The 16,641-nt window shown below is 36.2% G+C and overlaps 1 protein-coding gene across 50 annotated transcripts in view; it reads left to right on the forward strand.

Annotated features, from left to right (window-relative positions):
* RAPGEF6 (Rap guanine nucleotide exchange factor 6) overlaps positions 1 to 16,641 on the forward strand; it is a 240,722-nt gene that overhangs the window by 164,246 nt on the left and 59,835 nt on the right. For 31 of the 50 annotated variants that reach the window (XM_035290922.3, XM_078364894.1, XM_078364885.1 and 28 more), the window contains 2 exons: positions 2,507 to 2,747; positions 10,083 to 10,240. In XM_035290922.3, coding sequence (XP_035146813.1) covers positions 2,507 to 2,747; positions 10,083 to 10,240 — 399 coding nt within the window. Of the gene's footprint in view, positions 1 to 2,506; positions 2,748 to 10,082; positions 10,241 to 12,625; positions 12,641 to 16,641 lie in introns of all 50 variants that reach the window. The other 19 variants (XM_035290921.3, XM_035290932.3, XM_035290926.3 and 16 more) reach the window with 1 other exon arrangement.

A 16,641-nucleotide genomic window follows, 5' to 3' on the forward strand; every position in this document is an offset into this window, starting at 1 on the left:
ACATATGTATACACAAATACGTACATGTATGTATATATTATTACCATATGGCTTAAAATAAAATTTTAAAATATAAATTTTATTCTAATGCAGACTTTATGGAAGTTAACTCTAAAAAATCTCCATCATTTTGAAAGCAGAAATATATGCTTTTCTTTCTTTCTTTTTTTTGTGTTTCTTTCTTTTTCTTTAATATTCCTAGTAGGAATTTAAAATTGCATATGTAGCTCACATTGTATTTCTTTTTTTTTTTACTTGCATTTTAGGTTTTGGGGTACATGTGCAGAACATGCAAGATAGTTGCATAGGTACACACATGGCAGTGTGTTTTGCTGCCTTCCTCCCCTTCACCCACATTTGGCATTTCTCCCCAAGCTATCCCTCCCCCAGCTCCCCCCTCCCCCGCTGTCCCTCCCCTATTCCCCCCAATAGACCCCAGTGGGAGTACTATATGCTTTTCATAAACTTGCACTGTGCTTTAGTAATGTGGTATCATCCTTCTGTTGAAACCCTGAAATCAGTCCAGATTTTGCAAGTGAATACCAAGTCGTAAATGTTTTAATCAATTCTTAAGGCTTTAAGAATTTCTGTCTTACTTCTGAGTCCTTTGATTTTTCTGTTTTTCTTTTCTGTTGGTTTCCAAAACAATTCTCTGTGATTGGATTTTCGGTGGCCATGTTCACACAATTTACAGCTTAAAAAAAACGTGCAGCATAACTACTCAAAGCTGTATCTAATGATAAGCTTAGTGTTTGCTTCCACAGCTCATATAGTTGAAGACCTTTAAGTCTCTTCTAAGAATACGCAAGCACTATTTCTCTAATTCAGTGTCCTCTTTGGACACCATGACTAATCATTTCTAGATATTTAACTTTATGCAGATTTATCTTTGCTTTATCCCAAGGAGATGCAGCCATTCTCACAAGGTGAAAATTTGGTGTAGGCACATAGACAGGGAATTTCCCAAATGTACCTGCACCCTCATTAAGGATGAAATTCACCAGACTTAGTTAGACTTGATAGAAGGATACTTGAGTCTGGACATGGTGGCTCATGCCTGTAATCCCAGCACTTTGTAAGGCTGAGACGGGCAGATCTATAGAGCCTAGGAGTTGGAGGCCATCCTGGGCAACATGTCAAAACCCCATCTCTACAAATAAACTACAAAAAACCTGGTATGGTGGCATGCATCTGTAATCCCAGCTCCTTGGGAGGATCTCCTGACCCCAGGGAGGTCAAGACTGCAGTAAGCTGTGATCATGTCACTGCACTTAGGCTGAGCAACAGTGAGACCCTTTCTCAGAAAAAAAAAAAAAAAAAAGCAGGTATTTAAGATATGATTGGTTGTTTACTTCAGACCACTGAAATGGATTTTTTTTTAGCAGCTTTACTAAATGACAGCCTCATGAATGTGACCTTGGGAAATCATTATATATTACCAAATTTAAATTACCAAAATTAGGCCAGGCATCGTGGCTCACGCCTATAATCCTAGCACTTTGGGAGGCCGAGGTGGGTGAGTCACATGAGATCAGGATTTCAAGACAAGCCTGGCCAACATAGGGAAACTCTGTCTCTACCAAAAATACAAAAATTAGCCAGGTGTGGTGGCGCATGCCTGTAATCCCAGCTACTTGAGAAGCCAAGGCAGGACAATCCCTTGAACCTGGGAGGCAGAGGTTGCAGTGAGCTGGGAGCGTGCCACTGTATGTACTCCAGCCTGGGCGACAGAGCAAGACTCCATCTTAAAATCAGTCAATCAGTAAATAAATAACCAAAATTACTGTTTTTTTGGTAAAAGTAAAAATAAAGCCCAACAAAGCTTTTTTCATCTAAGTTTTACTATCTGGCCCTGACTCTAGTAGTCAGGTCTCATCTCAAATGACATTCAGGTCTCATCTCAAGTGACATATGTAGTTATCCCCTGGTATATGCATAGTGTTGGTTACAGGACCTCCATCCCATGTACACCAAAATTCATGCATATTCAAGACCCACAGTTGGTCCTTCAGAGCCATAACACAGGTTTTTGCATCTCAAAAATACTGTATTTTCAGTCCACGTTTGGTTGAAAAAAATCCAAGTATAAATGGACCCACGTAGTTCAAACACATGTTGTTCAAGGGTCAGCTGTATTATAAGGAATAACATACGATAGAACCTGAATATCTGTTTTTATAAAATTAGTTGATTAGCAGTTATATTAGTTACTACCCTAAATAGGAACCTTTGTTTTTTCAAACATGCCTGCAGCCTGCCCACTTCCTTTCTCTTTCCCCTCAACTGACTTTCCTTTTATTAGTGTTAGGCAACATCAGAAGTATAGTGAGGTATGAAAACTAAAGAAAGAAGTAGATATAGCTGCTAAAGGGTGAGTAAATACTTGATAATGTTTAGTTGAGACTGCGAAAGTTCAGATAATGGAAAGTGACTGTGTCTATTCTTAAAATTTGTTTTTGGTATAAAAATATTCTAAAGAAATGACAAGTGTGTTTCATTTCCACAGTGTTCAAAGAGTTACTTTGTAGGACTGAACAAGAGAAATCTGGTGTGCCTCATATTCCAAAAATTGCTGAAAAAAAAAGTAATCGCCATTCTATCCAGCATCTTCCAGGAGATATTGAACAGGCATCACAAGAGAAAGGAAGTAAGAAAGTTAAAGCAAATACTGTTTCAGGTGGAAGAAACAAAATCAGGAAGATATTGGATAAAACACGATTTAGTATCTTGCCTCCAAAACTATTTAGGTAAGTAAGGCCAATCTTAGCCATGCAGAAATTTTCATATTCACTGTAAAGTTTTTATTTGGGGTTGAGAGAGGCTTGGGTAAGTTTTGCTTAATATATAACTAATGTATCATAAAGTCTTCAAACAGTACTTATATAAGAATACATTTGAACATCTCCCTGTCACTTTCATGAAGTTACCACTTTCAGATTATACAATAGCATTATTTTGAATTTTGGAAATTTTAGTCTCCTGATTTACAAATTGTACACCTTAAATCTTGGGACCCATTCACCAGTTTGTTGTTGTTGTTGTTGTTTTAATCATTTTTTCCTTGTAGCACCATTTATTCCTTCTTGAACTGTAAATTTGAACTTTTTAATCAGACCTATTTCTGTTTCCAAATGGGTTATCACCAAAACATACTAATACTTGAAGATTTTAAATGTTAATTAGGTCTGTAAAATAATGATGAAATCAGTCCACTAAAGTGTCATGATTGTGGGTGACTCTAGTCTATAGTACATTAGCAGCTTCCCGAAGCAGTTACAAAAGTTCTAATCAAGAGCAGTACAATACTTAGCACATAGTAGGCCCTCAGTTAGTATTTATTGAATAAGTTAAGACAGTAAATAATCAGTGAATGAAATAAAGCATGTTCAAAAAATATATTAAAAGAAAATATTTGCCTCTTGAAAGTTCCTGGTAGTTGTGCTAGGTGATAGTTACAGAAATAAAGAGATAGTCCTTACCTCTGAGGAATTCACATCAGGAACCCTTATTCTCTAAACATTTATTATATACTAAGCCAGAGATGGGAAGATTAATATATCAAGGTTCTTATCCTCTAAGAGTTGATAATCTAAGCAAATTGCAAAGTTCTCACATTGCAGGGTGATAAGTGGAGGCAGGAACAAACTGTTAGGTTTGAATAGACTATGTTTCTGTGTATACAACTAGAGCCGGAGCAAGAGAAGTAGGTTATGAGAGACCTTGAATATTATGCTAAAGATAACAGACTTCATCATGTCATGACAGGGAGCCATAAGAAGACATGTGATTTGATAAGATTTGTTCTTTTAGAAAGACTTCCTTGATGGCTATGTTAGTGATTTGGGATTGTGGATACAGCACAATATAGCAGTGATAGCAGGGAGAACAATTGGGCGGCAACTAGGAATTGTGTCGGCTCTCATCTTAATGACAGCTATTTAAAAAATTTTTTTCAATAATTAAAAATCTCAAAGATTTTTCAATCAGAAATGCTTGTCTTCCTGAATTCTTATTTCTAGTCAGGGAAACACATTTACTCCTCATTTAATTTTGAACTCAGAGAAATGAAATACCCTGAGCTTTGTTCTTAATCTCACTGATTTCTAAAAGTTCATTACTCATTTGATCCTTGAGGTGAGTGGCTTTTAAAAATCATTACTTTAAAATGCCAAAAGTTTTGAATGTCGAGTGTACTGTAGCAAACACTGTAAGAAAAGATTTGGTCTCACAAATTTGTATTGAGTAAGGAGAATGTTAGAGGGGCCAGCTCACACTGAAGAGATAGGGGACAGTTGGGGATGATCAGAAATCACTGTGGAAAAGGGACAAAACTGAGGATCCAGAAGGCAGAAGAGAATGCACAAGGAGAATTCCTCAGGGCCTGAAGGCCCTGAGTTCCAATTCCAGAAACCTTGATGAGTTTCGTCTGGAATACATCTGTTTCCCATTAACTGCGTCTCATTTTGACCAGTGACACAGTTGTGACGTGTGTCATCTAAAGCCAGACAACACTGTAATTATAACTCTTCAGCTTGTTAGTATCACATTCAAACTAGCTGTAGTTAAGTTTCAGGCGGCTAAATCAGTATCTCATCTCCACATCCTTTGGTGAAGTGGGTGGGAATTAGTTACTGTACTTGAATTCTATCTTTGGTTGCTGCAAGAGGCATAGAACTGAGGTCGCCAGGAACAATCAGTTGACTATTTAAAGTATTATAACTTTATATTGGTACCCAATAAAAGAGGACCATCTGGTAAAAATAGTTTTACTTAAACTCAGAAGGGGTTGTTGGATCTCTTGCTTTGTGGCAACATGAAAACACTTGGTTATAAATATAAATATGAATGAAATTATGCACTTCAGAAGTTTATGTTAACCGGTCCCTTCTAAACATGTTTCATTAAAGTAAAATGCTAATCATTTCAGATAAATACAGAAAACAGAGGTTATCTTAGAAGTCACAGGTTTCTGGAGCCTGTTTTGTTGGGAGAGCTGATGTTACCTATCAGACTGGCCACTTTGCATTTTTGAGAATGTATCTTCTATTTCTTGACAGTCATTAGAAGAGAATTCAGACAATTCCTTCTGCTACATGAAAGTATATGATCCTTTGTATATAAAGAGTTCTCAGAAATCAGATAGAAAAAAAAATCACTAAAACTTCAGTGGAAAAATAGGCAGAAAAACGTGACACAGATGTTCCATATTGATACTGATACCGTATATACAGTTTAATACTGGATACCATTTTTTCATCAGAGATTGACAAAAAGAATGGTCAGGGACAGAATTGATAATGCAGTAAGTTTATAAAAGTTCAGACTGGTGTAGTAGTATAAAGTAATGCAACTTTTCCATTAAAAGCTTTAAAAGTCGCAAAATTCTTGCTGGATGCGGTGTCTTAATGCCTGTAATCCCAGCACTTTGGGAGACCGAGGTGCATGGATCACTTGAGGCCAAGAGGTCAGGACCAGCCTGGCCAACATCGTAAAAGCCCATCTCTACTAAAAATACAAAAAGCTAGCTGGACATGGTGATGTACACCTGTAATCCCAGCCACTCAGGAGGCTGAGGCAAGAGAACTACAAAAATTAGCCAGGTGTGGTGATGCACACCTATAATCCCAGCTACTGGAGAGGCTGAGGCAGGAGAATCACACCTATAATCCCAGCTACTGGAGAGGCTGAGGCAGGAGAATCACTTAAACCCAGGAGATGGAGGTTGTGGCAAGCCAAGATCTTGCCACTGCACTGCAGGCTGGGTGACAGAGTGAAACTCGGTCTCAAAAAAAATAAAAATAAAATTTTTAAATTTTTAGTAGAGGCAGGGTTTCACCATGTTGGCCAGGCTGGTCTGTAACTCCTGATCTCAGGTGATCCACCTGCCTCAGCCTCTCAGAGTGCTGGGATTACAAGTTTGAGCCACCGTGTCTGGCCAATAAATATTTTTAAATGGCAAAATTTTTTGATTCAGTAATTCTGTTTCTAATAGTAATTCGATGAAGATGTATATATAGATGCTTTCAGTTGTTTTATCTATACTAAAACAAAATTGGGAACACCCTAAACGTCCAACTACAAGGATTGGTTAAATAAATTGTGCTATACATCAGAAAAATGACTAGAAGGAAAAATATCAAAATGTTGATTGTGGTTTTTGGAAGGCATGGTTTCATAGGTAATTTTTCTCTTTCTTCCATGCTTTCTTTCTGTATTTTGAAAATTTTCTTCTTGAACATTTGTTATTTTTTAATTAAAAAAGAAATGTTTAATTAGTTCAGTTTCACGATTTCTGAGCATCTCCTGTGTGCCAGACCTCTTTGGAAGAGGCACCAAGAACAGAAACTAGTTTTCTGCCTTTAGCACTCACTTCTGTAAGAGTAGGGTATGAGTTGTCATAGAAAAGAAACAAATGCCTGCATCTGTGAGAGGAGCAGAGAAAGAATATTGTAAGGAAAGAACAAATACTTGAGATAAGAATAGGTAATTCCAAAATCCCAAACAAATCATGATATAATTTTAAAAGAATGTTTCCAAAAATTAAAGTGAAAAATGTTACTGATTTTAATTACATCTGTAAATTAAGACAGAGGTATGGTTTTTATTGACCTAAGAATACTTCACATTTCAGGAAATTTGATTTTCTTTTTTAAAAATCACGCAGCTTTTATTTTGTTTTTAAAATCACAGTTGCCTAAGTAACATCTTTGTATTATTCGTTGTAACAATCCCAGAAATAAACTGCCCTGCTTGTTGAACGAGGGTTAGTATTTTTTCCTCCCCATTTCTTGTCAAAATACTTACTTTTGTTTGCTTTTTAAATATTGGTATTCTTTTGAATTTGCATATTGATGATACATACGTATGTGGCCTTTTTAGTTTAATCAGATGAAACTAAGTACTTTTATCCTAAGTAAGTTTAGTATTGGGCAAGTATTGAGGAATCTTTTTAAACAATTTTGTTTCTGTTAACTGCATCACCTTCTCAGGAGACTGTTTTGGTAAGAATGATACGATTACTTGCCAAATGGGCTTTATCAATTCAGCTTTCAAATAAGCATGGTTATTTTGCCAACTAAATACTGTTTCATTCATGGCATAGCATGGATTGTACATGACAGTATAGTTTTCATTTATGCACCTCACGCCTTAATTACTATGAATTTGTAACCAGCTTTACATATTTATAGCTGTACAGTGTTGTCTCTATTGAGTATTCAAAAGCAGAAGTGATGTAAATAGCATGAGTAAGAGATATCAGAACTTTTAGTATTTCCTGTACTTTTTTTTTTTTTTGAGACAGAGTCTCGTTCTTGTCGCCCAGGCTGGAGTGCAGTGGCACGATCTCGGTTCATTGCAACCTCTGCCTCCAGGATTCAAGCAATTCTCCTGCCTCAGCCTCCCAAGTAGCTGGGATTACAGGAGTGTGCCACCCTGCCCAGCTAATTTTGTATTTTTTAGTAGAGATGGGGTTTCACCATGTTGGCCAGGCTGGTCTAGAACTCCTGACCCCAGGTGATCCACCTGCCTCTGCCTGTACTTCTCCACCTCTATAGTGATTCCAGCTTGCTGCAACTGATGCAGTTAACTACCTTTAATAGAAAATTGTAACTTTTTAACATTATTAAAGTGGATTCTACTTTATTAGTAGGACTTGGTAACCTCTTTAATAGTTTGCTTCCTTGGATTGTTATCACACCCTCTGTGTCCAAAAATTGATCTGTTTGTTTTAAAAGATCAACTAAAGAAAGACTGTTTTTTTAAAACATCTTTATTTTCTATATAATTTAAATACCTTTGAAGGCCCTTTTATCTAAGCTTAGAACATTTAACTCTGATATTTAGGAATACTAACCTAATTATAAGAAGCCAATTTAGGGTAAATGCAAATTATTTATCAAATGAGGTATTTCCTTTACTTTATCTGTCAAATTCGATTGCCTTTTCTCCCCAGGAAAGTACTTCCTATTTCTATAGTGCCTTTACTTAGACCTACCTTGTCCTCCTTTACTTTTCAATATAAATTGACTAAAATAAGTATTTCTCCCTTCTTGGTTTATACTGTTCTTATTTATTTATTTATGTTTGAGATGGAGTCTTGCTCTGTTGCCCAGGCTGGACTGGAGTGTCACGATCTCAGCTCACTGCAGCCTCCACCTCCCAGACTCAAGGGATTCTCCTACTTTCGATAACTGGGATTAGACTCCCGCCACCATGCCTGGCTAATTTTAGTATTTTTAGTAGAGTCGGAGTTTCACCATGTTGGCCAGGCTGGTCCTAAACTCCTGACCTTCAATGATCCATCCACCTCAGCCTCCCAAAGTGCTGGGATTACGGTGTGAGCCACTCCCACCCAGCCGTATTCTAATTTTAACTTTTGTAAAAATCTCTTCTTAAAAGTCCTGTGTGGCCAATCGTGGTGGCTCATGCCTGTAGTCCCAGCACTTTGAGAGGCCGAGGCATGTAGATCACAAGGTCAAGAGATCAAGACCATCCTGGTCAACATGGTGAAACCGCCCCCCCCACTAAAAATACACAAAAATTAGCTGTGTGTGGTGGCGCACACCCATAGTCCCAGCTACTCGGGAGGCTGAGGCAGGAGAATCGCTTGAACCTGGGAGGCAGAGGTTGCAGTGCACTCCAGCCTGGTGACAGAGGGAGACTCCGTCTCATAAATAAGTAAATAAGTAAGTCCTGTGTTCCTTTGCACCAAAACATTTGCCTTTATTACCTAATTTTTTAGTATTCCTGGGAGAGATAGTATTATTCACATTTACAGATGAGAAAAACAAGGTTTAGAAAGAGAACAAAATTTGTCTGAAGTCAAGCAGCTAATAGCTCAGGTCTGCCTGACATCAAAGCTTGCTCTTGAAACACTAATCTTTGCTTTCTTCCATGTCTTTCTGCTTTTCTCTGGCTCTTCAGCTCTCTCAGATCCTGGCCTTCTCTTCCTTGTCTATTAACAGTCCTTTTGCAGTTTATTCAACAGTCTAACCCTTCATCTTGCATAGTTTTCTAATCTACCTAAAATCCTATGTTTTACATCTAGCATAATTTAAACGTATTCCATATTATTTATAATACTGTACCTTAATTTTTTTCATGATAGTAGGTAAGTACTCTGTGGTACTTCTGTTTGTATGCACAGTAAGTACTAAGCAGAATGTTGCATTGGATAAAATATAGACAAGAATTAATAGTAACTGAAAGCATTGGTTTTAACGTAAGTACAACCCTTAGAAGTAGGTTTTGGTTATTGATGTTAATGGACTTCTTTTTCACTGATATCTTACGTTTTTGTTGACTCTTTTGCTTTAAAATAAGCTAATATTTTTGGATTTTGAAAACCTAAGTGATGGTGTTTGTTTCTTTGTTTTTATTTTTTCTCTTAGGTGGATTTAGAGTTGCCTATGTCACACTTCTAAAATATTTTAAAGGAAGAGTATTTTGTTTGCTTAAATAATTAGGCTTGAGAGATTAAATAAGAAATAATGTACTCTTAGAATGAACTTTAGAGACTGTAATTTTCGTAATTCAATTTTTTTTCTGGGTCATTGTTTAAAGACTACTCTTACTTTGTTACTTGAACTTGGCCCCATTATTATCTACAACCTGCCGTATTTTTTGGTTTGAATGTAGACTCCATCTGTTTCCTAGATGATCACCAGGATTTTCTGGTGAGAAAGGGAAAGAGAAAGAGAACATCTTGCTATGGTGTGGCTGTGCATTTTTGGATACATATATTAGTGTCCACTAAAACTGGCAAATTTCAAGTGTTCCCTAAATACTCAGATTCAGTTTCTTCACCCAAACCAGTAGATACTAAATAAGACAGTTTAATTTAGGATACAGTAGAATTATTTAGATGTATAAGTTAAATTTTATTTTAATGTAATTGTTTAAAAATATTTTAATCCCATTTTCATCATTACAATTGTCTTTTAAAAATTGCTGTAGTATTTCAGTTGTTTAAATCACCTCTTTGAATTGGTTCTGTTATGCCTTAGTGTACAGGGAACAGAAATGTTTACTACTTAAATACTTTCAAATACTTTGAAGTGATATATGACATTCTTTTGAAGTGATGGAGGCCTAAGCCAATCACAAGATGACAGCATTGTGGGAACAAGGCACTGTAGGCATAGTCTGGCTATAATGCCCATTCCTGGAACACTTTCATCCAGCAGCCCTGATCTCCTGCAGCCTACCACCAGTATGTTGGATTTTTCCAATCCTTCAGGTAATTTTCATATGTGATTTTATATTGCCATATTGGTACCAGATGAATAAATAGATGGTTAAGCCTTATGCAGCAAATACCAAATTTACTTGGAACCCTCTTCTCTTAACTCTAGACTTGATGCAAAAGGCTAAAGGGAGATTGTCTTGTTCGGTTAATTTGTTTAGTACTTCCTCTAAAATGAAACAGAAGTACATAAAAAAGAGACTACCTCTAACCGCAGAATTAGGTATCTTTTGGTAATCCTAATCTAAGCAGCAGAATGAGAACAGAGTCACTTCTCAGCCAAGATACAGCTTACCCACAGTGTGGAAAAGAATAAGGCAGATTGTTTTCATCTAAGTGGCTTCACTTACTTTTTTCTGTGATGTACAGAAAAGTGTTCATAATTTTCTAAAAGCAGATTTTTCCTCAAACACCTTAAGCTAAAGTTGTATTTGTCATATATTGTTATCAGAGCATTATAGCATATTTTTCATTATTGTTTGGACTTTCAATGTGGGATGTCAAGTTAATTTTTTTGGATCTATTCATGTCTAGAGGCAAAAATTGTCACAATTACATAATCTAAAATTTTGTTACCACGTAGGAAAACTTTGGCTTTGAATAATTATATATCCATTACTTAAATGATTTGAGATGGTTTTCAAAAAAAAACATAAACAATTAAAAAATGAAACATGTAATGGGATCTAAGGAAAGGTAGGAGAAAAATATGTTTCTATAAACATAAGCATAGTTCTGATTCAGCTTCAGTTTGACTCTAAAGTTCCTAGCAGCTAGTATAAAAGGGAGGAAACTCAATTCCATCTTGGTATTTATTGGAAAGAAGGAAATACAAGTGAAAGAAGTAAAGTTCATGTTTTATTATAGCATTTTAAATAAAAACCTCAAGACATAACCTAATAACAATTTAGTGAAGGTCATTCTGCACATGGTTTCTTCCTTTATATTTCAGTTGCCACTTAACCACTAGAGAGATTATTAAACCCAGTAATCTGTTCTGACATATCACACTCTCTACATGGCTACCAGTGTGCTTTTCAAAACAGAAATTTAATGGGTTATTATATTCCTAAGACATTTGTAGTGATTTTTATATTAGTGAGGTGTCATTGATGAGACAACACTTCATTTATTTGATCCAAAGTTAATGTGAAGATTGTTACCAAGGTATAAGGTTAATTAAACTATTTTCCTGAAAAGGTAAAGTAAGCATTAAGATATCACAGAGGTAAGAAAACTGCAAACTGGATTCAGTTTTTGGTACATGAAAGAAATGTCACTACCAGCGTGAAGAAGTGTTGCTGACCTGAACCGCCTTTCTAGCCGCCTCTGTTCTGTCATTCTCTCCCCACCATTACTTCATCCATCCTGCCTGAGTATGGAAAAAACTTTCAGAACACTCTTTTTTTCCCACGTTTGCCACCATGGCCCTCTCCTTGCGTGTCCTGTGAACTTTATTTTGTCAGTGCTGAACTTAAATGTTACTTCATCTGGGAAACCCACCTCCATCTGCCACAGAGTCAGCCTCTCCTGTTGTTTGCTGTGTGGCAGGATAAGAATTTATTTCTGTGTCTCTGTGTGTGTGTTCTACAGCAGTACTTTATACACTAATAGAACATTCAAAAATAAAGTGTTTTCATACCACCAAAGCACAAATTAAATATAGTATTTTCATAAGACAAGTATTAGGGACCTTATGATTTGTAGTTTTAATAATTTATATGGCTGTGTTTTTGCCATAGGTACATGTAGGACATGGGGCTGAGGGAATAAGGGATAGAGTTGTAGAAAGACGTGGAGAAGTAAGTTGGATATTTAGCTGGGGGAACAAAGAGAAGAGGTTGAAATTATTGAATTTTAGAAACTAAGTCCCATAGAGCTGTAATTCAGACCTCTGCAGAGAAGATGTGCTACTCAACTTGATTTCAGGTTGATTACATTAATTCTTGCTTTGAGAACATGTTAAAAGGACTAAAGATAAAGATGCTTTTTAAAAATCTGTTCAGAGAAAGACCAATATGTCTCAGGCTTTTTATCTAGTGATGGATATTATTTATTATTTGGATTGAAAATATGCACATTTATATTTGGATTGGAAAAATGCAATTCCCAGTTGATTCCAAGTTCAGCTTCTTATGTAATTTATACAATAGCACAAAAATTTAAATGAGCTTTATACATCACATATGTTTATTATAGGACATGTATAACAGCCAAGTTTGATTAATGTTTATCGGTGTTGAGCTTTCCTATGTTTATGCTGCATTTTCGAAGTTATTACTAGATCAAGATGAAAGTGGGGGCAAAGCTACAGAACTGTTTAATAGTTTGTTTTTGATTGCTTACTTTATGATTTTGCTTTATTTTTGCTGCATACAGCTGTTGGTTTTTATTGTAAGTATCTTGAAGATGTGGTATTCTATTGCCATTGTTTGTGTGTATTTTGTTATTTTTAAAAAATTCAGTGATACAGAATCGAATGAAGTAGTAAGCAGAACTTTTCCTTCCACTTAGAAGGTAGCCAGTATTAACTAGCATATGTCTTTTTAGTCGTTTTTAAAAAATATATGGATGTTTTTATGTTGGAGAAAATCAGAGTATACATGCTTTTCTGTAACTTCTGATATGTTCTTTGGGACTTCTGACTCAATACAAAATGAGACCCAAAATAATTAGAATTTTTAAATTTTACTCCTGTAAATTTATAAGTTAGCTCTCTAGAAATTTCATCTCTGGTTGAAAGTCTAGGAGTGTGTCCAAAAGGAATTCAAAAAGGATTTTTTTTCTAGGTCTGCATAAAGAACTTACAGCTTACTTCTTTTCACTTAATAGCACAAACCTTTATTTGATTTATCTCCTATAGTAAACTTAATTTTTTCTTCATTGAAAAGTTCTTGTTTTGACTAGTTTTTAATTATAAAGGAACACAATCACAGCTTTAAAAATATTTAAACTGCCAGAAAATGAATATAAAAGTCTCCACTCCCCAGTATTTAGTTATTAATTTACTTGTATATCCTTCCAGAAATTTTATTGCACGTAAAATGTGTGTGCCATTCCTTGCATTCCAAATGAGATGTTTTACTTTTCTTTTACTTAACTGTTTCACTTTAGCAATATACCTTTGAATACTTTTCTGTTTCACAGTGTTCTAGCAACAATTTTTAAACAGCTAATAGAGAATTTTTTTAACCAGTCCCCTATTAGTAAACACTTACAGTATTACCTAATCTTTGTGTTCACATATCTTTTTGTGTTTTATGTATGCATTATTATATTTTGAATTTTGTCAAAGTATTTTGTGGGAATTTGTTTTCTTGTTATATAAGTGCCCAAAAAATATCATGTGTTTTGCCACTTGGCCTGCAAAACTTAAAATATTTACTCGGGAGGCTGAGGCAGGAGAATTGCCTGAACCCAGGAGGCGGAGGTTGCGGTGAGCTGAGATCGCACCGTTGCACTCCAGCCTGGGTAACAAGAGCGAAACTCCGTCTCAGAAAAAAAAAAATTTACTATCTGGCTCTTTACAGAACAATTTTTTCAGTCTTTAATATACCACTACCCTTTGTTTATTTTGTGATGCTTTTCACCATATGAATTGTCTTTCTTGCTGGATGTCTGTCTGTCTTTCCTTGAGTTGTCGTTTACCCACTTGAATGTAAGTAAATTCCCTAAAATAGAGGCTTTATCTATCTCACTTATCACTGTATCTTCATCACCTGGAACACTGTTGACACATAACAGGCACTTCATAAATATTTATTCAGCAATTAACAATTTAAAGCAGAATGAAAAGGTAGTCATTTTTTTTTAAAGATCATCTTAAATACCTAAAAGTTCTCCCATTTTTAGTGTAATTTCAGGGTCAGTACATACATCCTGCAAGTATTTATTTTTTAATTTTACTCCTATAAGATTTATAAGTTAGCTCTCTAGAAATTTCTTCTCTGGTTGAAAGTCTAGATATCTGAGGTTTCTATTAATTTGTTTACCTACTAGGTACAATTTCTAAGAAATGAAATATGAACCTTGATCCTCCAATTTTTTTTTTTTTTTTTGGACAGTCTTGCTCTGTCACCCAGGCTGGACTGCAGTGGTGTGATCTCGGCTCACTGCAGCCCTTACCTCCTCAGCTCAGTGATCCTCCCACCTCAAACTCCAGAGTAGCTGGGCCTATAGGCCCACACCACCATGCCCAGCTAATGTTTGCAATTTTTGTGGAGGCAGAACTTCTCCATGTTCCTCAGGCGGGTCTTGTTCTCCTGGGCACAAGCAGTCTGCCCACCTCAGCCTCCTAAAGTGCTTGGAGTGCTAGGATTATAGGTATGAACCACCACTCCTGGCTTCCAAGATTCTTTTTAAATGTCTGTTTTGCCTTTAAAATTGTACTGTATTTTTGTGTGCTTTTTAGCTTTGTGCCTAAAATTTGAAATGATTGGATCACTTTTCCATTTTGATTCAACTTTATTCAAACATATTGACCATTCTTCTAATCGATTAACATTTGAGTGTCTGCTGCATGCCAGATATTGTATTTGGCATGTATATTGTTTTCCTACTAACAAGAAACATGTTTGTAAAGAATATTATGTAATATATATGTAACAATTCTAAAATAGAAAAAGAGGTTTACACTGTCATTAAAGTCAATGCAGAGAATTTTTTTCCTCTGATGTCTTTCCATGAGTTTTTGAAGTTGACATTTGTTACCTTGGCAGATTCATCAAAGTTAGGATTAAGGGGTACCCTTTAGATAATTCTATTTATGGATCTGTTCTAAAGGCACCCATTTGGGATACCTGAATCATTCTTATGTGACCACATAACAATTTGTCCTTCACATGGACAAATCACTTTAACAAAGTATGACTTTTTAACACTATGCAGCAAGATACACAATTGTGTGCTTCCTCCCAGAAGATGTTATAGTATATTGACAGCAAAGGAAGAGAACATGAAATGTGTACAAATTCCCACCCTGTCTTTGTGAATATGTTTCTCTGAAGAAAGTAATTAAAGGTGTCAGAACATCTCCCCATTCCCTCAAGGTCAGTCAGTATCACTGGCTAAGGCTCAACCCCCAAAGATCTAATAAACTGATTCAATTCTGGAGCCCAGAACAGCTGAGACCTGCTTTTATGAAGAGGGTAGCTACAGTAAAGATAATAACAGTATATTGTTTGATCCTTTTTTATGGACTTAAAAAGATAATGAAACCCATTTGTTCAGTATCTTTCTCTTGGCAAATTGAAATTTTGATTTGCTCACAATAATCTTCTAACACAGGGTGGAGAAGTATATTAGTCTGTTTTTATGCTACTGATAAAGACATACCCAAGACTGGGCAACTTACAAAGGAAAAAGGTTTAATGGAGAACTCGCAGTTGCACGTCGCTGGGGAAGCCTCACAATCATGGCAGAAAGCAAGGGAGGAGCAAGTCACATCTTACGTGGATGGTGGCAGGCAAAGAAAGAGTTTGTGCAGGGGATCTCCTCTTTTTAAAACCATCAGATCTTGTGAGACTTATTCACTATTGTGAGAATAGCATGAGAAAGACTAATCTCCCGTGACTCGGTTACCTCCCACTGGGTCCCTCCCATGACATGTGGGAATCGTGGGAGTTACAGTACAAGAGGATATTTAGCTGGGGACACAGCCAAACTATTTCAAGAAGTATCTCTGATTTTGGTGGATCCTAAAACAGTCTGACCTTAAACCTCATAGGTTTAAAAACCTGATGATGTCAGCAGCCCACTAAGGATTGACTTATCAGAGTGAAATCTGAACAAGATGTATTTGATGACTCAGATTTAATACATTAAGGAGAGAGTTTGATGTATCCTTCTTACAGAAGGAGCCTGAGTAGTTGAAGTATTCTACTTTCAACTTGATAGGACCCAGAACATTCAACATATGTTGTCTTAGACTCCTTCTCCCTGGAATGATATTCTTGTATATTCAGTTGAATCTTTGAGTCCTCAGAGCAAGTCTTTTTTTTTTTTAATCCTCAGTCTCAAGAGGGCCACGAAATTTATTCTATGAAAATATTTCCTGCCATATCTGTATCTGCTCCATTTTTCCCTTCTGTATCAGAGATTATACCTCGGGACATACTGAGATGAATTTGTAATTTGGGTTTTTTCTCCTCTAAAGGTTAACAGTGTACATAATGCTAAGTAGGTGATGCTGGACAAACAGCATATAATTATTTGAGCCCCCCAGATCTCCCAACCTGCTCTCCCTGCAGTCCACACACATACAAAAAGTCAAAGTAATACATATTCCCTAATTATTATTTTTTTTTTGAGATGAAGTCTTACTCTGTTGCCCAAGAGTGGAGTACAGTGGCATGATCTCAGCTCACTGCATCTTCACCCTCCCAGGCTCAAGTGAT

The sequence above is a fragment of the Callithrix jacchus genome, chromosome 2 (genome assembly GCF_049354715.1).
Source record: "Callithrix jacchus isolate 240 chromosome 2, calJac240_pri, whole genome shotgun sequence".
NCBI lineage: Eukaryota > Metazoa > Chordata > Mammalia > Primates > Cebidae > Callithrix > Callithrix jacchus.